This window comes from Diabrotica virgifera, chromosome 5 (assembly GCF_917563875.1).
Source record: "Diabrotica virgifera virgifera chromosome 5, PGI_DIABVI_V3a".
NCBI lineage: Eukaryota > Metazoa > Arthropoda > Insecta > Coleoptera > Chrysomelidae > Diabrotica > Diabrotica virgifera.
Window position 1 is genome coordinate 143,817,332 of NC_065447.1, and position 21,258 is coordinate 143,838,589.

The window sequence follows — 21,258 nt, forward strand, 5'->3', positions numbered from 1 at the left end:
TGTTTTTTCATGAGGTTTGCAGGAGACGAAAAACATTTTTTAAGGTCACTTTCTGTTTTCGTACGTATTCTGACTTTTTTGTAGTAAATAGATAGTTGAATTTACTGCAAAACAAGTCAAAAAATATATGAAAACAGGAGGTGGCCGAAACAAGTTTTTAGTCTATCTTACAAATCTCTTGAAAAAAACAGATAGGAGGTATTGTCACATCACTGACGATATGTGGCCATACCAAATAATACATCCTTGATAAATATAAACATTTTTATTGCAAAAAATCTTTACATACATTTTTTAATGTAATTTACTGACATTCCTAAATATTATAAAAAAATGTGTCACATTTGCTTTGTAAACCTTTCTTTTGCTTTTCGTAGCCACATATTCCGTTTCCTTTCTGGTTTTTTGTAGACCACTTCTCTCAGCTGATTCTAAAAGAAAATAAAATAAAAGGTAATTTTTCTATCCTTTACAATTAACAATCAGAAGAAATATTATTTACAGGTAATAATACGCATAAATAATAATAATAAAAAAATAAATATTAAATAATATTTAAATAAATAATAAATAATATTTAATAAATAAAATAATAATAATGAACATTTTGTATTTTGACAACGACATCCGACGTGGAAGTAGAAACCTTAATAAAATTATTTTTTCAAGTAAATTGTGGCTTATTTCCTCATTAGAATAGTTAATTACAAAAAAGCCACAAAGAAATAGATTTTTCACAAACAAATAAGTATTTAGTATTCATTATATTTATTGTTTTTATTATTTACTTTAATGTCCTACTGGTACATTATTTGACAAATAATGACATTTCGAAGTCTGTTAAGTACGATATAACGCCCTTGGGCATTAAATTTAAATAACGACTTAGATACTGTCAAGTTGACAAATATCAACCTAAGTAAAACTATGGTTACCACAATTATGTTACTACTGTTACTGGTAAATGTACTTATTTAAAAACTAATCAATTCAAAATTCATTCAAATTTTTCGCATATAAAGAATAATTTAGTCAGACATTAAACGTTGAAGGCACCACAGTTATTATAATAATAACGCTTTCGGTCAACGTATATCCCTCAGGCCCTTGTTAAAAACACCATTGACCTCAAGCGTTATTCTTCTTATAATACCCTTGGTACCTTAATAACTGTAACATAAGATTATACCTTAATTCTTGTTTTCTATTTCTGATGTTTTTATTTATTTACATTGAATATTAATCTGTTTTGTTGTATAATCTACTTCGCAATAATTATGTGATATATTTGACTTAAAATGAATTCAAAAATTGTTTGCAGTTGGGCAACAATGTCAACTTAGATCTCCGATGTAGATAATGAATTACAACAGTATCTATATTGTACAGACTGTATTATTAATTAGGTTATTTATTTATTTATTTATTGAAATATACATCCACCAGGTATAAACCCATAAAGGTGTACATAAGAAAACTACATACATTGACTGAACACTTGATGACAAAATATAAAATAAAATAAAGAATAACCAAAGATGTTTCTGTTGTTAATACACATACACAATAATAAACAAAGACCTTAATAAAGAAAAATAACATGGCATCAATTCGATAAGCTATTGCGTATTTCGCGTTTAAAGATGTTAAAACCAAGAAAAAAAATGCATATACCTGTGTGACATAAGCTATTGGAACAGCACAGTCTCTTAAACGAACAGATGAAAGTGAAGTTCTGTCAATATCTTTTTCTAAAAAGTGTTTTGAACATACTCCTCTATTAATAAATCTGATCTATACTTCATGTCTTCTTCGCAGGATCTTCTGGAAAGCTAAAAATACAAAATATATGCATTATTAAGCATTATTAACAAATTTTAGTTTTAAATAAAAAATATGATTAATGGACTCACAAAATATTATAAAACAGCTTAGAAATTGTTTATTAGTATAGTCCGTTCCCCAAACTCTGACACAACTGGCTAGTGATTTTAGTAGGTAATTTTTTTTGTTTTTGGCCAATTTTGCCAAAATTACAGTAATTATTAACTATTTAGTTATTATTTTTTTTTTGCCAATTTTACCAAATTGGCAAAATTATTTACTAAAATCACTAGCCAGTTGTGTCTGAGACTCAGTAGTACTGAGACTGAGTTTAGCAAATCGACTATAATATTCTGTGTATTCATTAGTTGGTACTGCATATTATAGTGTGTGGTCTACCATCCTATTTATAAAGGCATACATTAGCAAAAACGCAAAAAGAATTACTTTAGTTTTACAAATCCTATTGTTATTATCTCTATTTACTATTTTAGTTAGGAATAAGCGAAGTTTGTGGCTTATTCACAATTATTATTAAAATAATAAATGGATATGACCAATTATTAACTTATAAAATAAAATAATAATTCTTCTGATTTATGCCTTTTATTCACTTTGTTATATCTAGGTTACTTAAAAGATTTTTTATGAATAGTATTATTAGGGTATTAATAGTATTAATTTATTTTCTGAAATACAGGGCATGCCTTCGTTTACATATTTGCATACTAACCTTTTAATAGGGCTTTTCATTCACAGTCATTTGTTTGGAGCTTCTGTCATAATTGAAACATTATTCCGGCAGATTTTTTTATCTACATTTGTTTCTGCTACTCCAACTGCGTTAAAAACAGGACACCATTTTATTCACTATGTTAATAATACTATTAAAGCTATTATAAAAGTATCCGAATTAAAAAAATATTCTTAAAAAGCACAAATAATACAAACAACGATCCACCCACGGCAAAGCAAGGTGGCCAAGATGAAGATGCCAAGATGGCCGAAGCGAGGTCGTTGGTTGGTCGTTTTTAGTCACGTGATGCCCTCTCAAGCGCCATGCACAAAAATATATGCACGGCGAATTTGAAAATGAACGCAAAAGAAATAAATATAAATGCCTTTCTTGGGTTTTGCATAAGTTATAAGTATTTTTTTTATTAACAAAATCGCATTCCAAATTGAATATTCGCGAACAATAATTTTTATTACATTTGTATGTTTATAATATTGTATTAATTGAACTTGGGAAACTCTTTAAATTTGACATATTATTGCACTGTAGGCCTAAAGTGTCACTTAGTTTGTCTGGTATGTTATAAGTAATGTTGTATCTGTTACACGTATGTATTATTTCGCAACTTAAAATATAGGAACATTGGTAGTATGTTCACAGAATGTCTTATGGTAACATTCCAGGAATAATTTAAACAGATGTTCACCGAATGTTCCCTAAATGTCCAGGACATTCAAATATTGATAGAACTTTGGTAGTACATTCCTGGAATGTTGTGTGTTGTTAGGGTTAAACTTCATCAAGCCGGTGACGTCATTATTTAGCGTGCGCAGCGACTATATTTTGGCAGATGCTATTTTGATATGTTTAGTGTTTGTTTGATAGAAAAATATTTGTTAAGGGAAGGAAAGCAGAACTGTTCAGATATTTCAAACTTAATTGTAATAAATCAATGTATATATAAAAGTATATATTTAGGTTAGCAAAATAAATATATGTATTTAGTTGACATGACACGTACAAAATATTGTTAAAATAATTTTTAAACCTAAGTTAATTATTATAATCAACTATTCTAAATGGTAAATAAGCCACAATTTAACTAAAAAAATGATTTTATTAACGTTTCGACGTCCAAATCGGATGTCATTGTCAAAATACAAAAATTAGTCAGATTAAATAAATTATTAGAAACAATTTTTTACTAAGCAACAACATTTTTGTTTAATTTAATAATATTTTGTATTTTGACAACGACGTCCGATTTAGACGTCGAAACGTTAATAAAATCATTTTTTAGTTAAATTGTGGCTTAGTTCCCATTTAGAATAGTTGATGACAAAAATGCCACAAGGAATAGCTTCAGAACAAGTTAATTATTATTGTGAAAGCTTTAGGTCTTCCTTTTATTTTAATTTTGGACGGTAATACTATTTCACTTATCAAACTAAAAAAATATATATTAATTTATAGTCTCTTAACTTTTTCATGCTGTTAAACTCATTAAAACAACTAAATAATTGTCCACACTGCATAGTTAATTTAAAAACAAACACTAAACAAATAAAAAATAAGAAATCTCTTTACTAATCAATATTAAAATTAAAGTGTAAACAACGCGATTAAACAAATTCCAACACTCTGACACTCTAACTTTTTTATTTGCGTACACGTTAGCGTGTACCTAGACACAGCGTTATTCGTCTGGTGTGTAGGTATATTCTTCTTCTCCTTCTTTAGTTTATTGGCCTAAAACCTACTTGGGTATTTGACCAGCTCGTCGTCGGGAAATAAAGGAAAAATATTTATATTCTAATGACATTTATCGTATGTCGTTGTAATAATATATACCAGTTTGTTGAGATTGGAGTTTGATACAGTTTTTGAAGGAAAGGAAAGAAGGTTTACTATTGAAAATAAAACCATTTTGTAAAAGTACAAATTTTCTATGAATAGTTCAAACGATCAAAAACACTTTTAACGTCACATAACTGTATTTTTTACTGACGTTTATAATGTCTAATTTAAAATTATATATACAATTGGTGCAGAATGTAAACATACAACGGCGTGACGTCACGACGCGTTTTGGGGTGGCTGGTATAAGTTGAATTTTTAGTCGCCTTTAGGGGCCAAACGAAAGACAATCTTAACTTTTTTATCTTTGATACAGGTTCTAAATTATGTTCTGTTGTGATTTATAACATTTTTTCGAATTTAAAATTTTATGCAAGTTCCCTGTTGAGTATAAGTTCGACCGAAGTTATAATGGTTGGAGGAGGGATAGAGTGTGTACCCGCAGGCGCTTGCTTCGCAAGAAGTTTTTACTTCTGTCGGCACTCCCCCGAATGCCTTCAATTTTTTTTTATAATGTATAGGGTGGGGTCAATATAGTAGTGTAAATTTAAAATCGCGACTGAATTCCGCCGTTGCTTTAGCCGCCATCTTGATTTTAAACGAGAATCGTTTTTGCACAATATCTCCGCCATTTTCGACTTTTCTACAAAGAGTGTGATAACTGAAATTGTTGAAAATACGATTTTCTATAATTTATTATATTACATTTTTTTTCACGCGGTCGATATTTTCCGAGTTACGAGGGAAATAGTGAAAGTTATTATTGAATTATCACGTTTATTGTTAGTTTTACGACAAAAATAGAGAGAATTGTATTTCAAACTATTTTGATCTCTTTCATTTTTTTGCTAAAATCAATATTTGAGGTACTACGTATGTGGTAAAGGCGCTAGCGTAAGACCTGATTGGTTTTAAAGTAATTGTTTTTGTTCAATATCCCCGCCATTTTCAACTTTTCGACAAAAAGTGTAAGGACTGAAATTGTTGCAATTGCGATTTCCTACAATTTTCGAGAGAACCAGTGGCGGATATCGATGGGTGGAAAATGAGAAATTCTCCCCAACAGGATCCAAAATTTAAAAAAATTGTTGAAACAAAAAATATATTAGCTGACATGGAACTTAGATTATAGACAGACAAATTCTTACTTACCTTTGATGTTAAAACTTAAAAAAAAACAAAAATAAAGCTTTTTTAAATACTAAAATTATTGTAATTAGTTTTTCCCGAAAAGTGCTTGATTTTTTTGGTTATTTTACGTTGAAATATTCGATTTGGAATTTGATGAATAAAAATCTACCTTTTCACATTACCTACAGCTCTGCTTCTACTGGGTCTGTAGACTTCATACATTCACCAGATTTTTCACTTTTTTTAAGCTTATTTTTACTAGAAATATTTCTTTCGAGTTATTACTTGTGTAATACTTACTTTTGAGTTATTTGCAAAGAACCGTCTAAAAACATGTGTTTTTGTTGAAAAAAGTATTGACTTAGTGAAAAAACTCTATAGAACATACGTTTCTTAGAATTAGTCAATTTATCCATCTCCGTTACTTTGAACGTATTTTTATTCACCCCCAAGAAGGGGCAGAACTCACCGCCAGGGCAAAAGTACGCATCGGCACAATATCACTTTTTTTCTTTGATATATATGTTAGCTATGTGCATGCAAAATTTCGTGTCAATCCAAGCGGTTCTTTAAAATTTGGAGGTTTTGTAATATTTTACCATGAGGGAATGAACTAAAGGACAAATGCCTACAGGGCACTAAGACAGTAAATATCAATAAAAATAATAAATAAAATTTTCCAAGGGCATTTGTCCTAATCAGGAATAATAAAAGAATTTTACTGTTACGCAGTTTTTTATTTTAAATTGCAAATTGGTATTCACACAGAACTACACAATACTAAAATTAATATTTTTCTACAAAAAATATTCCTAATGGTAACATAATATTCCGAGAATTAATTTCATTGGCAGGTTATTTAATGAACCGTTCATATGGAACTTTATTTAAAAATTAGCCTTATTATTCGAGCTGTATTATATAGATTATGAAATAATGAAATTTGGTAAAAAAAGGTAACTACAAAATCTATCACATTCAACATAAACTTGACACAGAAACAACTATTCAGAACAATAATGAGTTATTTTTATAAGTTTTATAAACTTAACCTGCGACAGTTTAACTCCGATACGTCTACGAAAGGTGGGAAACTATCAATAGAATGAAAACTTATAGGTTTCTATTGATAATTTTCCACCTCTACTAGTTTTATCTCTGTTTATTTCATAACGTATTGTTTTTCCGGTTATTAGCGCACTTATCACTGTATTAGGCAACACGCATTTAATGATAATCATTATGTTGCGAGTATGAGGTATACCACATGAGCCCCGTAGCAGCGAATATCGTATCGAATACGAGCATCATAATGGCAATTAAATGCGAGTGGTATACATTATTTTTTCTATGAATCATTCACAATAAAAAAAATATATTAAAATTTATTATTTTGTTGATACATTTCTATTTGGATACTACAATAATAATTATGAATTTGAGTTTAAATTTTTAACATCCCTATCGTCTTCAGATATTTTCTTAAAAATATTTATTCTTGAAAATTGTCAGTTTGTCTAAATATTGTGAACTGTCACAGCGTATGCATTTGACTAAACATTGCTCATGTGCCACCTTCGTTGCAGAAGGTCACCCCCGATTCTATTAGTTAAAAATCTGTGTCATAATGAAAATCTGTATCAAAAGATATCATACGCCCAAAATGATAAAGTTATTGTAATTGAAATATTACCATTTTATATTAAGTCGTTGTGTCAAAGTGGAGTAGATATGTATCAATCATGTCCAGGGTTTTATATAAAATATTTTGTTTCTATTTTTTTATATAAAAAATGTGTCTAAATGACGGAATTCAGGTTATGAAGATTATTAAGAAATAATTATTAGTTTTGAATAGTTGTGTCTAAAATAAAATCTGCTTCTTAAATATTAGGGTTAGTAATTAAAAATCTACAAAAATCAAAACAGGTAACTACAACAAATTAAAGTATAGTATAACAAATAATGATAAATACTGCGGATATCAACATTTAACATTGGTATAAAGCATGGACGTATAAACACAGTGTGTTTATACGTCCATGGTATAAAGAAATGTAGATGATAGCTCTGAAGGATTCTATTTTTTCTGTGAAATTATCATGAATGCATATTTCGTTACAAATAAGTACAAACTTGTATGGCCCTTGTCGTAACGTGATACATAGGGTGTCCATAAACTCTCCTGACAAACGAAGACGGGAGATTCCACAAATCATTTTAAGACAATTTAACCCAATTCACCTAGTCCGAAAATGCTTCCTAAGGGAGCTAAAGTTCATTGAAGATGGCGCCTTGTAATTAGTTTAAACAATGTTAAAAATGCTTAAAAGTTAAAGTATGAAGTTAAGGTATGAAATCGATTTATCCCTATTATAAGATAAATAGTTGTACCACTTTTCGTTTTTCTAAATAGAAGCGTTCTGGAAATATTAAAAAAAAACTATTTACAAGGCGCCATCTTCAAAGAGCTCTATAGTCTGTTTTTAAACCAAGAGGAGTAATTCAAATTTCCCGCGCCATAAAGCTTGTTTGTAATTGGTCCAACCTCGGGCAAGTTTACTCCACTGTTACCAAATTTTGACACTGACATTTATAAAATTTTGACAGTTTGGTAAAATTGGCAAAAAATAATTATAGTTGGTTCGCTAAACTCAGACGCAACTGGCTAGTGATTTTAGTAAGTAATTTTGTCAATTTGATAAAATTGGCAAAAAAATAATTACTAAATAGTTAGTAATTTTGCCAATTTTGGCAAAATTGGCAAAAAAAAAAATTACCTACTAAAATCACTAGCCAGTTGTGTCTGAGTTTAGCTAACCGACTATACTAAATAGTTAATAATTACTAAATAGTTAGTAATTTTGCCAATTTTGGCAAAAAACAAAAAAATACCTACTAAAATCACTAGCCAGTTGTGTCTGAGTTTAGCGAACCGACTATATTATTATCAGCGATTTTTTGTATTTTCTGCGTTATTCCTTTAATTTTTAGATTTTTAATCTGTCATTATCTAAACAAAAGTTGTTTTTAAAACTCTTTAGCGACGTATTAGTTCAATATAGTATTTATGTATTACCGTCAAAGGCCGACATATACAGGGTGTCTGCGTAACTTGGAACCATATGGGAAACTTTTTTAATATCAATTTTATGAAAAAAAGTCATTCTTTATAAATTGCTCTGCATAGTCTAAAACATAAGATGCAATCATCAGATATCAAATTTTGTCAACAGTATACGAGGTATGTCAATAAATATGAATTTCGCTCAAGAGCAAACTACCTTTATATTTCAAAATATCAAAAAATTTTATTATGAAAAGTTATTTGTAATTAAAAACCATATTCAAATATGCAATAATAGCCTTCTACTTAAAAAAAAAATTTCTGAAATTTTCCTAAATTACCGATTCCGAACATCATTTTTATTTATTATACATGTAATAACTCTTTTATTATTAATTTTAGGAAAAAAAGTTATTCTTCATAAAAATCTGTGCATGGTCTAAACCTTAAGATGCAACCATCAGTTATTCAAGTTTGTTAATTTTATACGACGTGTGTCAAATAATATGAATTTAGAAAGAATTCTTTCTGGGTTTAATTTAAGCATTTTGGGTTAAATTGTCTTCAAATTATCTGAGAAATCTCCGGTCTTCGTTTGCCAGGAGAGTTTTTGTACACCCTGTATAAGCAAAAGGCCAAAGAAAAAAACCAATAAACGTGATCAATGTGCCACTTAATCATTATAATAGAAATCATTAAAATGTCTATAAATGAAGACATCAATAATGAATTAATGAAAAACGTTTGTTTTGAATAATTATAAACATTTTTTAAAAAACACTTTTTGATAATAAAACGTGAAGCATAATGTTTCACAGCGGCAGAATTTTGAATAAATGAACACATTTATTTAACACTGATTTAAAAGTTATTCTTTTAAATGGGAGAGAGTGATAAAGAGGGAGCTAATTTGACATCGGAAACGGGACCACCATACGACGTGTATAGTTATTTAGGAAGGAATGCAATAATACATTATTATTAACCAGGTTTTGTCGATAGACGGAGAGCCGACCGTAATTTGAATAGTACTATTCAATTTAATTTACTTTAATTTTAATTTAATATTCAACAAACTAAAAAACAAATCAGTCAGATAATTTTATCGTGTCCAAATATTTGACGTATATGGAGATTTCAATAGAATAAAGCTAGGAAATAAACAACAATTTTCAAAAGCACATATTATTCTAGAGGGATGTTATATCTACCAAATGATGGGCAATAAACCCTACTTGTTTACGCCAGTTACAGCCGGAAAGGATCCTGAACTACCGAGTAGCTACCGTCCGATATCTCTGCTATGCCACCTGTATAGTATAAACTGTATGAACGCCCCATTTTGAATCGCAGCTAGGAAAATTAGATGCAAAACTAATCCCACAGCAAGCAGGCTTCGGGCCAGGTAAATCGTACACATGCCAAGTACTGAACTTAGAAAGAGATAATGGGGGTAGCCGTTAGACAGCGGCATAAGATACAATAAACCACAGCATCTTGCTAACTAACATCTATATCACTGTGCTTGACTACGACCTGCTAAAGATCATTAGATCACTATTGTGTAATAGACGCTTCCACGTTGTGCTAAATGGAAAAAGAAGCAGATGGAGAACTCAAAAAAAATGGCCTACCTCAAGGAAGCGTTCTGGCGCCGTCCCTATTTAACATCTATACCGACGACCAGCCAACGCACCCCATGAGAGATTTGTTTACGCTGACGACCTTGCTATTGCCGTAAAAGAGAAAAAGTCATACAAAAATAAATTTATTATTTAGCGTATTGCTTACATCACAAAATAGGTAATTATTTAAAGTTATGCATTATACAATGCATCACAAACAGATGTCCAGTTTTTTATATATTCGATTGACCCTTCGATTGCCATTACAAAGTATATAGGGCCATCTGTGTATGCTCTGCGTGGGCAGTCCTGAACTATGTGTTTGATCGTCTGTCTTGCAGCGCCGCAGTGACACTCGCAGCGACGCAGCCACAGTTTGTTCCCAAATCTTACGGGGACGTTCAAATTCGCCAGGTTTTTCTATGACGTCCGGTAGACTATGGTAATGCGGATCTGTCTTACTTTCCCAATCTTCTCTCCATCGGGTATTTAAGGTACTAGTACACTTTAGAAGACCAAAAATAAGCATTTTTTCAAGATTTTTTTTCTCAGAACCTTTATTAGAAATGAACATCAAACTTTTTACATATTAATATCTAACTCTTGGAGAATACAAAAATATATCTTTTTTCTTTTATGCACGTACACTAATATTGTAGAGGGCGCTAAAGTAGAGGCATCGAAAAAAAGTAGTTCCGATGACGGACAATTAATCTCAGTATTGGGCTCTTTGAAACAAAAAAATCGTACGGCATTTGAAAAAGGAAGGTTTCTTACGTGACAGTTTACTACCTTTAGTGAAAAATTCCGCAAAGAAAAGATTTTACGGAAATTTGAAAAAATGTCGAAAAATCACTCGTTTTTCTTCAGTTTTCCATGGTTAAAAAATATTATTTTTTTAATTTTTGGTCAAATTGTGGTAACTTGTCACGTAAGAAACCCTCCTTTTTCAAATGCAGTACGATTTTTTTGTTTCAGATATCCCAATCCTGAGATTAATTGTCCGCCATCATTTTCGAGGCCTCGACTTTTGCGCCCTCTGCAATATTAGTGTATGTGCATAAATGAAAAAATATATATTTTTTTGTACTCAGAGTTACATATTAATATGTAAAAAGTTTTGTGTTCATTTCTAATAAGGGTTCTGAGAAAAAATCTTGAAAAAAATTATTATTTTTGGTCTTCTAAAGTGTACTAGTACCTTAAGTCAAAGTTGGATTGCTGCAGCGCTTGAGCAGATTTTAGAAGGGGTAACCTGGATCGGAGACGGTTTCCAAGAATATCGGGGATGTCATTGTGGACTAGAAGCTGGCGACTGTCCGTTATTTTGTTATATTCTTTAACCAATGAATGTTCGCGGCGTAGGTTGGGTGGTGCTATATTACTAAGGGTAGGTAGCCACATTGTAGGGGTGGGCTTAATTGTGCCTGTTATCATACGCATAGCACGGTTTAGTTGAGTGTCGACCAGGTGGGTATGCCTGCTATTTAGCCACACTGGTGCACAGTACCCTGCCACCGGATATATCAAGAGTAGAGCATCTTAAAGTTGAGAATAGAAGAGGCTTTAAACATGATGTCAATTTACTACAAATAAAACTGATTAAAACCAAACACTACTAAAACCCAAGTATGTGTATTCCATCTTAATTATCCGGCTCATTGTAAGACTGAATGTATCTTGGGAGGGCCAAGACCTGGAACAACTGACAGGCCTAAATATGTTAGAGTCATACTAGACCGGTCACCGGTCACTAACATATAAATTTTAAAGAAATAAAAAAACGTAAGTTATCAATCGAAGTAGCACAGAAAACGACAATAAATATAGTTCCGATACCACCAGATTGACAACAGGTGGAATAATTTCTTTGGTTACACCTCCTGAGATTTTCAAAATTTATAAATCATACAGGATGCCGAGGAAATTAAGATGAGAGAATTTTAAATAATTCACAACTCATCTGCTCAGCGTGGTAAAAGCTCCAACAAGAAATATTCCTTAATACTCAAACAAAAGAGTAAATGAATTAAAAATGTATAAACATTCTCAATTTCTTTGCAACACGAGAATGCAGCAGCTGCATAATACTATGGTCAAATCTGAGAGTACAGGAAGGGTCTATACCGATTTCGGGGGTCGTTTCCCCCTCATCAGTAGTCCCATATCCTCTTCTCTCAGATTCTTCCACGTACCACACTTTGGGCTTTACCGAATTGCAAAGAAAGAAATGTCACGGATGAACTAGGGCCATCTACAGAAAAACAAAGTAAGTTATCAATCGAAGTAGCACAGAAAACGACAATAAATATCGTCTCCATACCACCAGATTGACAACAGGTGGAATACTTTCTTTGGTTACACCTCCTGAGATTTTCAAAATTTATAAATCATACAGGATGCCGAAGAAATTAAGATGAGAGAATTTTAAATAATTCACAACTCATCTGCTCAGCGTGGTAAAAGCTCCAACAAGAAAGATTCCTTAGTACTCAACAAAAGAGTAAATGAATTAAAAATGTATAAACATTCTCAATTTCTTTGCAACACGAGAATGCAGCAGCTGCATAATACTATGGTCAAATCTGAGAATACAGGAAGAGTCTATACCGATTTCGGGGGTCGTTTCCCCCTCATCAGTAGTCCCATATCCTCTTCTCTCAGATTCTTCCACGTACCACACTTTGGGCTTTACCGAATTGCAAAGAAAGAAATGTCACGGATGAACTAGGGCCATCTACAGAAAAACAAAGTAAGTTATCAATCGAAGTAGCACAGAAAACGACAATAAATATCGTCTCCATACCACCAGATTGACAACAGGTGGAATACTTTCTTTGGTTACACCTCCTGAGATTTTCAAAATTTATAAATCATACAGGATGCCGAAGAAATTAAGATGAGAGAATTTTAAATAATTCACAACTCATCTGCTCAGCGTGGTAAAAGCTCTAACAAGAAAGATTCCTTAGTACTCAACAAAAGAGTAAATGAATTAAAATGTATAAACATTCTCAATTTCTTTGCAACACGAGAATGCAGCAGCTGCATAATACTATGGTCAAATCTGAGAGTACAGGAAGAGTCTATACCGATTTCGGGGGTCGTTTCCCCCTCATCAGTAGTCCCATATCCTCTTCTCTCAGATTCTTCCACGTACCACACTTTGGGCTTTACCGAATTGCAAAGAAAGAAATGTCACGGATGAACTAGGGCCATCTACAGAAAAACAAAGTAAGTTATCAATCGAAGTAGCACAGAAAACGACAATAAATATCGTCTCCATACCACCAGATTGACAACAGGTGGAATACTTTCTTTGGTTACACCTCCTGAGATTTTCAAAATTTATAAATCATACAGGATGCCGAAGAAATTAAGATGAGAGAATTTTAAATAATTCACAACTCATCTGCTCAGCGTGGTAAAAGCTCCAACAAGAAAGATTCCTTAGTACTCAACAAAAGAGTAAATGAATTAAAAATGTATAAACATTCTCAATTTCTTTGCAACACGAAAATGCAGCAGCTGTATAATACTATGGTCAAACCTGAGAGTACAGGAAGAGTCTATACCGGTTTCGGGGGTTGTTTCCCCCTCATCAGTAGTCCCATATCCTCTTCTCTCAGATTCTTCCACGTACCACACTTTGGGCCTTTCCGAATTGCAAAGAAAGAAATGTCACGGATGAACTAGGGCCATCTACCGAAAAACAAAGTAAGTTATCAATCGAAGTAGCACAGAAAACGACAATAAATATCGTTTCCATACCATAGATTGACAACAGGTGGAATACTTTCTTTGGTTACACCTCCTGAGATTTTTAAAATTTATAAATCATACAGGATGCCGAGGAAATTAAGATGAGAGAATTTTAAATAATTCAGAATTCACAACTGTGTTGCAAAGAAATTGAGAATGTTTATACATTTTTAATTCATTTACTCTTTTGTTTGAGTATTAAGGAATCTTTCTTGTTGGAGCTTTTACCACGCTGAGCAGATGAGTTGTGAATTATTTAAAATTCTCTCATCTTAATTTCCTCGGCATCCTGTATGATTTATAAATTTTGAAAATCTCAGGGGGTGTAACCAAAGAAAGTATTCCACCTGTTGTTAATCTGGTGGTATGGAGACGATATTTATTGTCGTTTTCTGTGCTACTTCGATTGATAACTTACTTTGTTTTTCTGTAGATGACCCTAGTTCATCCGTGACATTTCTTTCTTTGCAATTCGGAAAGGCCCAAAGTGTGGTACGTGAAAGAATCTGAGAGAAGAGGATATGGGACTACTGATGAGGGGGAAACAACCCCCGAAACCGGTATAGACTCTTCCTGTACTCTCAGATTTGACCAAAGTATTATGCAGCTGCTGCATTTTCTTGTTGCAAAGAAATTGAGAATGTTTATACATTTTGTTTATAAATTTTAATGTCATAGTACAATACAAAAGGTTACTACGAGAAACAACTTTCTCCAGAAACTTGTGGTAAGCAAACAGGGTACAAACCCACGAATCTTAAAGTCAACAGTTAAGGCTTTGTGTTTCTTAGCAGGGGAATATGTCTGCCCCGTGTGAACTATATCTAGACGCGCCCAACAAGTCACCACTGCATTAAATGAAACCTGTAGAATAACTACCGAAAGTATGAAATCTACTCATCTATATCTAAAGGCACCAGTTATACGAGTTTGACGAACCGCCAGGAACCAGCCGGCTTAATATCAAGGAAAATGTTTATGAGAAACGTCAGCGTCGAATCTTCCAAACTGTTCCCACACACCCAGAACCACCTAATGTAATGAACCTGGACGGGAAAACCTGGTGGATACTCAACCGTATACGCACCAGCGCACAGTGGTGAATTTCGCCGAAAACCTGGTCAAAATGTAAAAATTTAAGTTTAATGGTATACCCCGAGAAATTTTATATGAATCTTGCTCTGTGGGCATTTGAGAATCATAAACGGCCGTTAAGGGTAGAACAATACAAGCAGATCATGCATGGGCGCCCATCTAAAAATTTTTTAGGGGAGGGACCAGACGTGAAGATGTGGCACATTACATTTTATATACTTTGGATGATAATATATTATAGCTTAAAGCAACAGAAAAGCTAGGGGGCCGTGGCCGTGCCCATGGGTATGGGCGCATATGAGATCATATATTTATATTAGCGTAAAGTTGTGATTTGAACGACAGCGGACCAAATAAAAATTAAGTGTGTTATACAATAATATTGGGGCATTGTTTGGTTTTCATTTAGAACTATAAACGTGTATTATTTTATTAGTTTATAGTGGATGCTATGTCTGGAAGTAAGTGGAGTATTTTAATATACTTTTTAGACTTATTGTTTTCGTAAAATAGACTTTATTTACAACATATTGGCAAGAATTTTCAGTCGTTTTAAGTTTTCCAAGTTTTAAAAAGGGAAAAGTAAAAAAGTCTACTTTTCCCAGCAAAGATATTTTGCTTAATAAATAATTCAAAATGTATATAAGTGTTCCTCAAAAAATCATCTGCAGCCAGGTGCATCCTTAGCGGAATTTTTCATTTTAAAAAAATATAACATGCTGGAGAATTTGTACATTAAGAGACTTTAATGTTATATGGTCAGTTAATAAAGTAAGAACAAAATATGAAGCATCTGATCCAGTAAATTTACAGTTTTTTTACACAAGAGCCGCCGTTTTTAATTATTTATTTTGATTTCTTCTTCTTTTTCTTAATCTTTAAATCCTTTTACTCTTATGTATAATCCTATGTTTTTGCTTCCTTACTTTTATATTTTTTAATAATTTTGGTCGTGTGAGCCAAAAATTTTAATTATATAAAAATGAAATGCATAAACGAAACTTTGTGTTAAGAAGCCACACATTGGTAGGTAATAATTATAATTAATCGGATCCATTTACAAAACAATTATAAGATGTATTAATGAGTTGACCTTCCTATTTTTGACATCTTAATATAAAGTATCGTTTATGCATTTTATTTAAAAAAAAGGCAAAATTTTTGGACTTCCACGACACACGATCAAAATTATTAAAAAATATAAAAATAAGAAAGCAAAAAGATAGACCTATACATAAAGGTAAAAGGACTTAAAGATTAAAAAAAAGAAGAAGAAAGTAAGAAAAATAACAAAAAACGGCGGTTCTTGAGTAAAAAAAACTGTAAATTTACTGTATTTTTTTACTTACTTTCTTACTTCATTAACTGACCATAACATTAAAGTCATTTAATGTAGAAATTCTCCAGCATGTTACAGTTTTTTTAAATTAAGAATTCCGCTAAGTTTGCAACTTGTTGCACATGATTTCTTGAGGAATATTTATATACATATTGAGTTATTTATTAAGCAAAAAATCTTTACTGACCAAAGCTGACTTTTTTACTTTTCCCATTTTAAAATTTGGTAAACAGAAAACGATTGAACATTCTTGCCATCATTTTGTAAATATGTTGTAAATAAAGTTTATGTTAGAAAAAAGAATCTAAAAAGTATATTGAAATACTCCTCTTACCTCCAGAAATAGCACCCACTATAAAATAACAAAATAATACACGTCTATAGTTTTAAATGAAAACCTAACAATGCCTCAATTGTATAACACACTTTAATTTTATTCGGTCCGCTTTCGTTCAATCCCAACTTTACACTAATAAAAATGTGATATGCTTGTATTGTTCTATCCTCAATGGCCGTTTATGATCCTCAGAAACCTACAGAGCAAGATTCATATAAAATTTCTCGGAATACAGTGGAACTTGATATTACGGCCTCGGTAGTTACGTCATCTCGGTTGTAACGTCAATTTTTAATAGGTCCGGCCAAAACCTATTCAATAACATTATTAAAAACCCGGTTTTATCGGCTAAAAATAAGGTAACCCTCGTCTATAGCGTCATAAAATTTTAATGACGGTTGTCATTTTTTTTTATTTTATGAAGGATAAAGTGCAATGGGTTTCCGGTTTGCCAAACTTTATTTTTCGGAAAGGGTTGTGCAGAAGAAAATAATTGACATTTTTCAGCATTAGAGAACTTTTTCATAAAATGTAAGTTTTATACCTATACATGATAGGTTTTATTTCTTATTTTTTTTATCCTAAATGCAGCAATAATCCTGTAATAAAATTTTGCCTCGTTAAAATCTCATTTTTTTTTACCTCTTGTATAGCGTCACTCTGATATAGCGTCATTTTTTTACTGGACCCTTCAATGACGCTATAAGCAAGTTCCACTGTATATATTAAATTTTTGCATTTTGGCCAGGTTTTCGGCAAAATTCACCACTGTGCGGCGTTGCCCTGTAAAATAGAACCCCATTAAATGGGGCATAAGGACAGATAACGACTGTGAAAGCTGAGAAATACAGAATGTGGATCACCTGAGAGTACGCAGACTTTGCTAATCACAGTGCACCCTCGATGATTTATGGCTCGAAAATACAAAGGGTGTAGACGTAGCCCAAAACTGAGCTGAATAACAAACTGTAGTCGGATCCAGACTCGAAAAGGTAAAGTGTTACTTTCTTGTTCTTTGTTTAATAAACTCGGGAATTTCTTGACTTGTATGAAATATTATTACGGTCGGAGAACATTAAAATTGTTGATGGTGGATCATATGGGAATTCATATTTAATTTTGATTTTTCTCAACTGGTTCATTATTGATATTCAGTTCTGGCATAAATAAAGAATAGTTTACAAATAGTGATGCAATAAAAAACTAGAATACATAAGGGTGATAATAAAAAAGTGATCTTGGAAATTTTGACTTGTAGTCCAGGACGCATCTGTTTTGAGATGGACGAGAGGTGACTCAAATTTTTTTGCAGAAATGGCTTGAAAATAGCTCAAATAATAATATTTGAGTTATCCTCCCACTCAAAATGGTCCGGAACATTGTTTAAATAATCAAAATGTCAAAATATGAAGGAAAAATTCGATTTTTTTATTGGTTTTTTGATTATAACTTTGGAACTGTCCATTTCTGAGAAAAGTTGTATTAACATAAAAGTTGCGTAATTAAATTTGCTACAATATAGAGTTGGTTAAAAATTTAAAAAATAGTCACCCTTGTTGAAAAATGGCAATAATTGCGAAAAAAACATACAAAAAAAAGTATTTGCATTTTACGTTTTTCAACCATTTATGCTTAACATAGGACCTTCATATTTTACCCAGAAAAACCTGATGATATAGTAAAACAACACTGTAAATTTCATTAAGATAGGTTTAATAGATTTTGCAAAATAAATTTTGCAATCCAGCTTTTGCAAAAAAAAAATCATTTTTTTTAATGTTGTAGGGCTGAAAATAAAGCAGATAGCAAGTTGAATTTTTTTTGCTTATAGAAGTGTACTGTACCTTTCATTTGCAATTTGCAAAATTAAAATCGATTAATTACCACGGCATCAGGAATTTTTTTAAATAAACATTGATTTTTGGTGCTACGGACAGCGGTGTTCGATTCACACAAGTTGATTTCCACCAAAATTTCTTCCAATCTTTATCTAATATATTATTTTCTTACTCTATATTTTGTTGTATTTTAATACATATTTTAATTCCACAAAAATCAAACTAATTTTATTATTGTTTGTGAAATATTGTTTAAACAATTGCATATGTTTAAAAATAATAAACTTTTACTATCTAAGTTAGAATATATGAACAAAAAAAGTTTTTGCTAAAAAAGTGTTATTTCAAAGGATAGAGTATGTGTTTTTATTTTGCAATAAACAAATTTATTTATTTATATCGAAATGTAATAAAAATTAAAATGCATCAATCATTATCAAAGGTCATTAGAATGCCCAATCAGAGCAAACTATCCGCTGTCCTGCGCGTAGTACCAATTAATTAATAATTGATTTTAATTTTGCAAATTGCAAATGAAAGGTACAGTACACTTCTATACGCAAAAAAATTTCAACTTGCTATCTGCTTTATTTTTAGTCCTGTAACATTTTGAAAAAATGAATTTTTTTTGCGAAAGCTGGATTGCAAAATTTATTTTGCAAAATCTATTGAACCGATCTTAATGAAATTTACAGTATTGTTTTATTGTATCATAAAGTTTTTCTGGGTGAAATATGAAGGTCCTTAGTGTAGCATAACTGGTTGAAAAACGTAAAATGCGAATACTTGTTTTTGTATGTTTTTTTCGCAATTATTGCTATTTTGCAACAAGGGTGACTATTTTTTAAACTTTTAACCAATTTTATAGGTATTGTAGGAAATTTAATTACGCAACTTTTATGTCAGTACAACTTTTCTCGAAAATGAATACTTTTAAAGTTATAATCAAAAAACGAAGAAAAAAATCGAATTTTTCCTTCATTTTTTGATATTTTGATTATTTACACAATGTTCCGGACCTATTTGAGAGGGAGGATAACTCAAATATTATTATTTGAGTTATTTTCAAGCAATTTCTGCAGAAAAATTTGAGTCACCTCTCAACGTCCAAATGTACTAATATTTTTATAGATGCGCCCTGGTCTATTAAGTTAAAAAGCACTTAACGTTTAGTTCAGTAGCACTAAAGTTTTTACAATACAAAAATACTAAAAGAAAAACCTTCACTGGTTTTACGCTGCACTGGTTTCTATTTCACATAATCGTTTCTTTTGTAACTAATGAATAAATTACAACTTGGATTGTACTAGGTTGTTAGTGGCAAAAATATTCTTAGGATCCAGTTCATTTTTAGCTGCCAGATAGAGACCTACTCCGACGTCAGAAACTGTGGACGGATACCATTTTTGTCGAAGTTTGCCTACACCGTGATGATGAGAAATACTACCTCCGCTAGCTACTATTTCATCCCTGGCTCTTGTTTCTAACCTAAAAAGTAAAGCACATACTTTTTACAATATTTCTATATAGTCAAAACCATATTACATGACCGATATGCAATAGGGATGTTTACTAATTTTTAAATATAGTTAAATTCAATAGATTATAAGGTATATAAAAACGTAGCAATCATAAAACTGTTTAAAAATGTATATTGTAGTTATACTTCTTTAGGCGCGATTTCATTGAGGGTGAAACTTTATTAATCTGCGCGCATGCGCACACCGACAGTATGGTATTAGTCGTTATACGGGCTCTGATTGGGTCTTGAAATGATCTGTCAATAATTGTTCAATATGGAGGTTATCGGTAAACAAAAATATTGTATATACAGTCGAACCCGCTTATTAGAATACTTGTTAAACGAAGATCCCGCTTTAAGGAATAGAAATTTGAGGTCCCGAAACGTTTCTACTAGCCACCAATGATCGGTTATTAGAATATCCCGGTTATATGAATACTTTTGATTGGCACGAAGGCTATTCCAATAAGCGGGTTCAACTGTATTAGTATTTATTGTTGTGAGGACAGAAATAAAATCAAATTTATAATAATAGTGAGTTTTTAAATAGTTTTGAAAAGCCGCAGGTACGTAATTCTAAATGTTTCAGTTGCATTCCAATAAAAAATTATCTTCATACCTGTCTATTTGGAAAATGAAAAAAAAAATGTAGTTACCTATTAGTAGGCAATGCTTTAATTTACATAATCTGATTACGAACAAACTTTCTACAAATCTTCATCTAATATATCGTTTTCTTACTCTATATTTTGTTGTATTGTAATTCGACAAAAATCAAACTAATAATTTGATTAAATTCATATGAATAAACGAAATGTCAAAAAGTTTATGGTGTAAACGTTTAGTTTGTGTATATTCCCACATGACGTATACGCGAATGTGGTGCAGTGGGAAATCGATTCGACTTTCGTACGGCGCGATAGACGTGAAGTGGCTTCAAGCCCCAAGCAAGTTGTTATTTTTTTATTTTTTTTATAGATTTTATGATGGTAAGTATATTATTATATAATTTTTTTCAGAAAATACGTATTTAATTAAAATTTTTGGCAACAATTATTGTTCAGAAATCATTTGTGGCATTTTTCAATGTGTTTGTGTGTGTTTTATTCTTTTATTTTTTAATTT

At 31.5% G+C, this 21,258-nt stretch overlaps 1 protein-coding gene and 1 long non-coding RNA gene across 2 annotated transcripts in view; both read right to left on the reverse strand.

Annotated features, from left to right (window-relative positions):
- Positions 1-250: 250 nt before the first annotated feature.
- Positions 251-3,230, reverse strand: LOC114332068 (uncharacterized). Its single transcript, XR_007698050.1, has 3 exons — positions 2,558-3,230; positions 1,675-1,832; positions 251-431 (listed from the first exon to the last, which is right to left on the reverse strand). It is a non-coding gene; the product is annotated as an uncharacterized LOC114332068 (long non-coding RNA).
- A 16,511-nt stretch (positions 3,231-19,741) lies between these two features.
- LOC126884461 (alkyldihydroxyacetonephosphate synthase) overlaps positions 19,742-21,258 on the reverse strand; it is a 146,654-nt gene continuing 145,137 nt past the window's right edge. Inside the window, exon 9 of the mRNA XM_050650395.1 lies at positions 19,742-20,099. Within this exon, the coding sequence (XP_050506352.1) occupies positions 19,901-20,099 (199 nt within the window). The 3' untranslated portion in view covers positions 19,742-19,900. The remainder of the gene's footprint in view (positions 20,100-21,258) is intronic.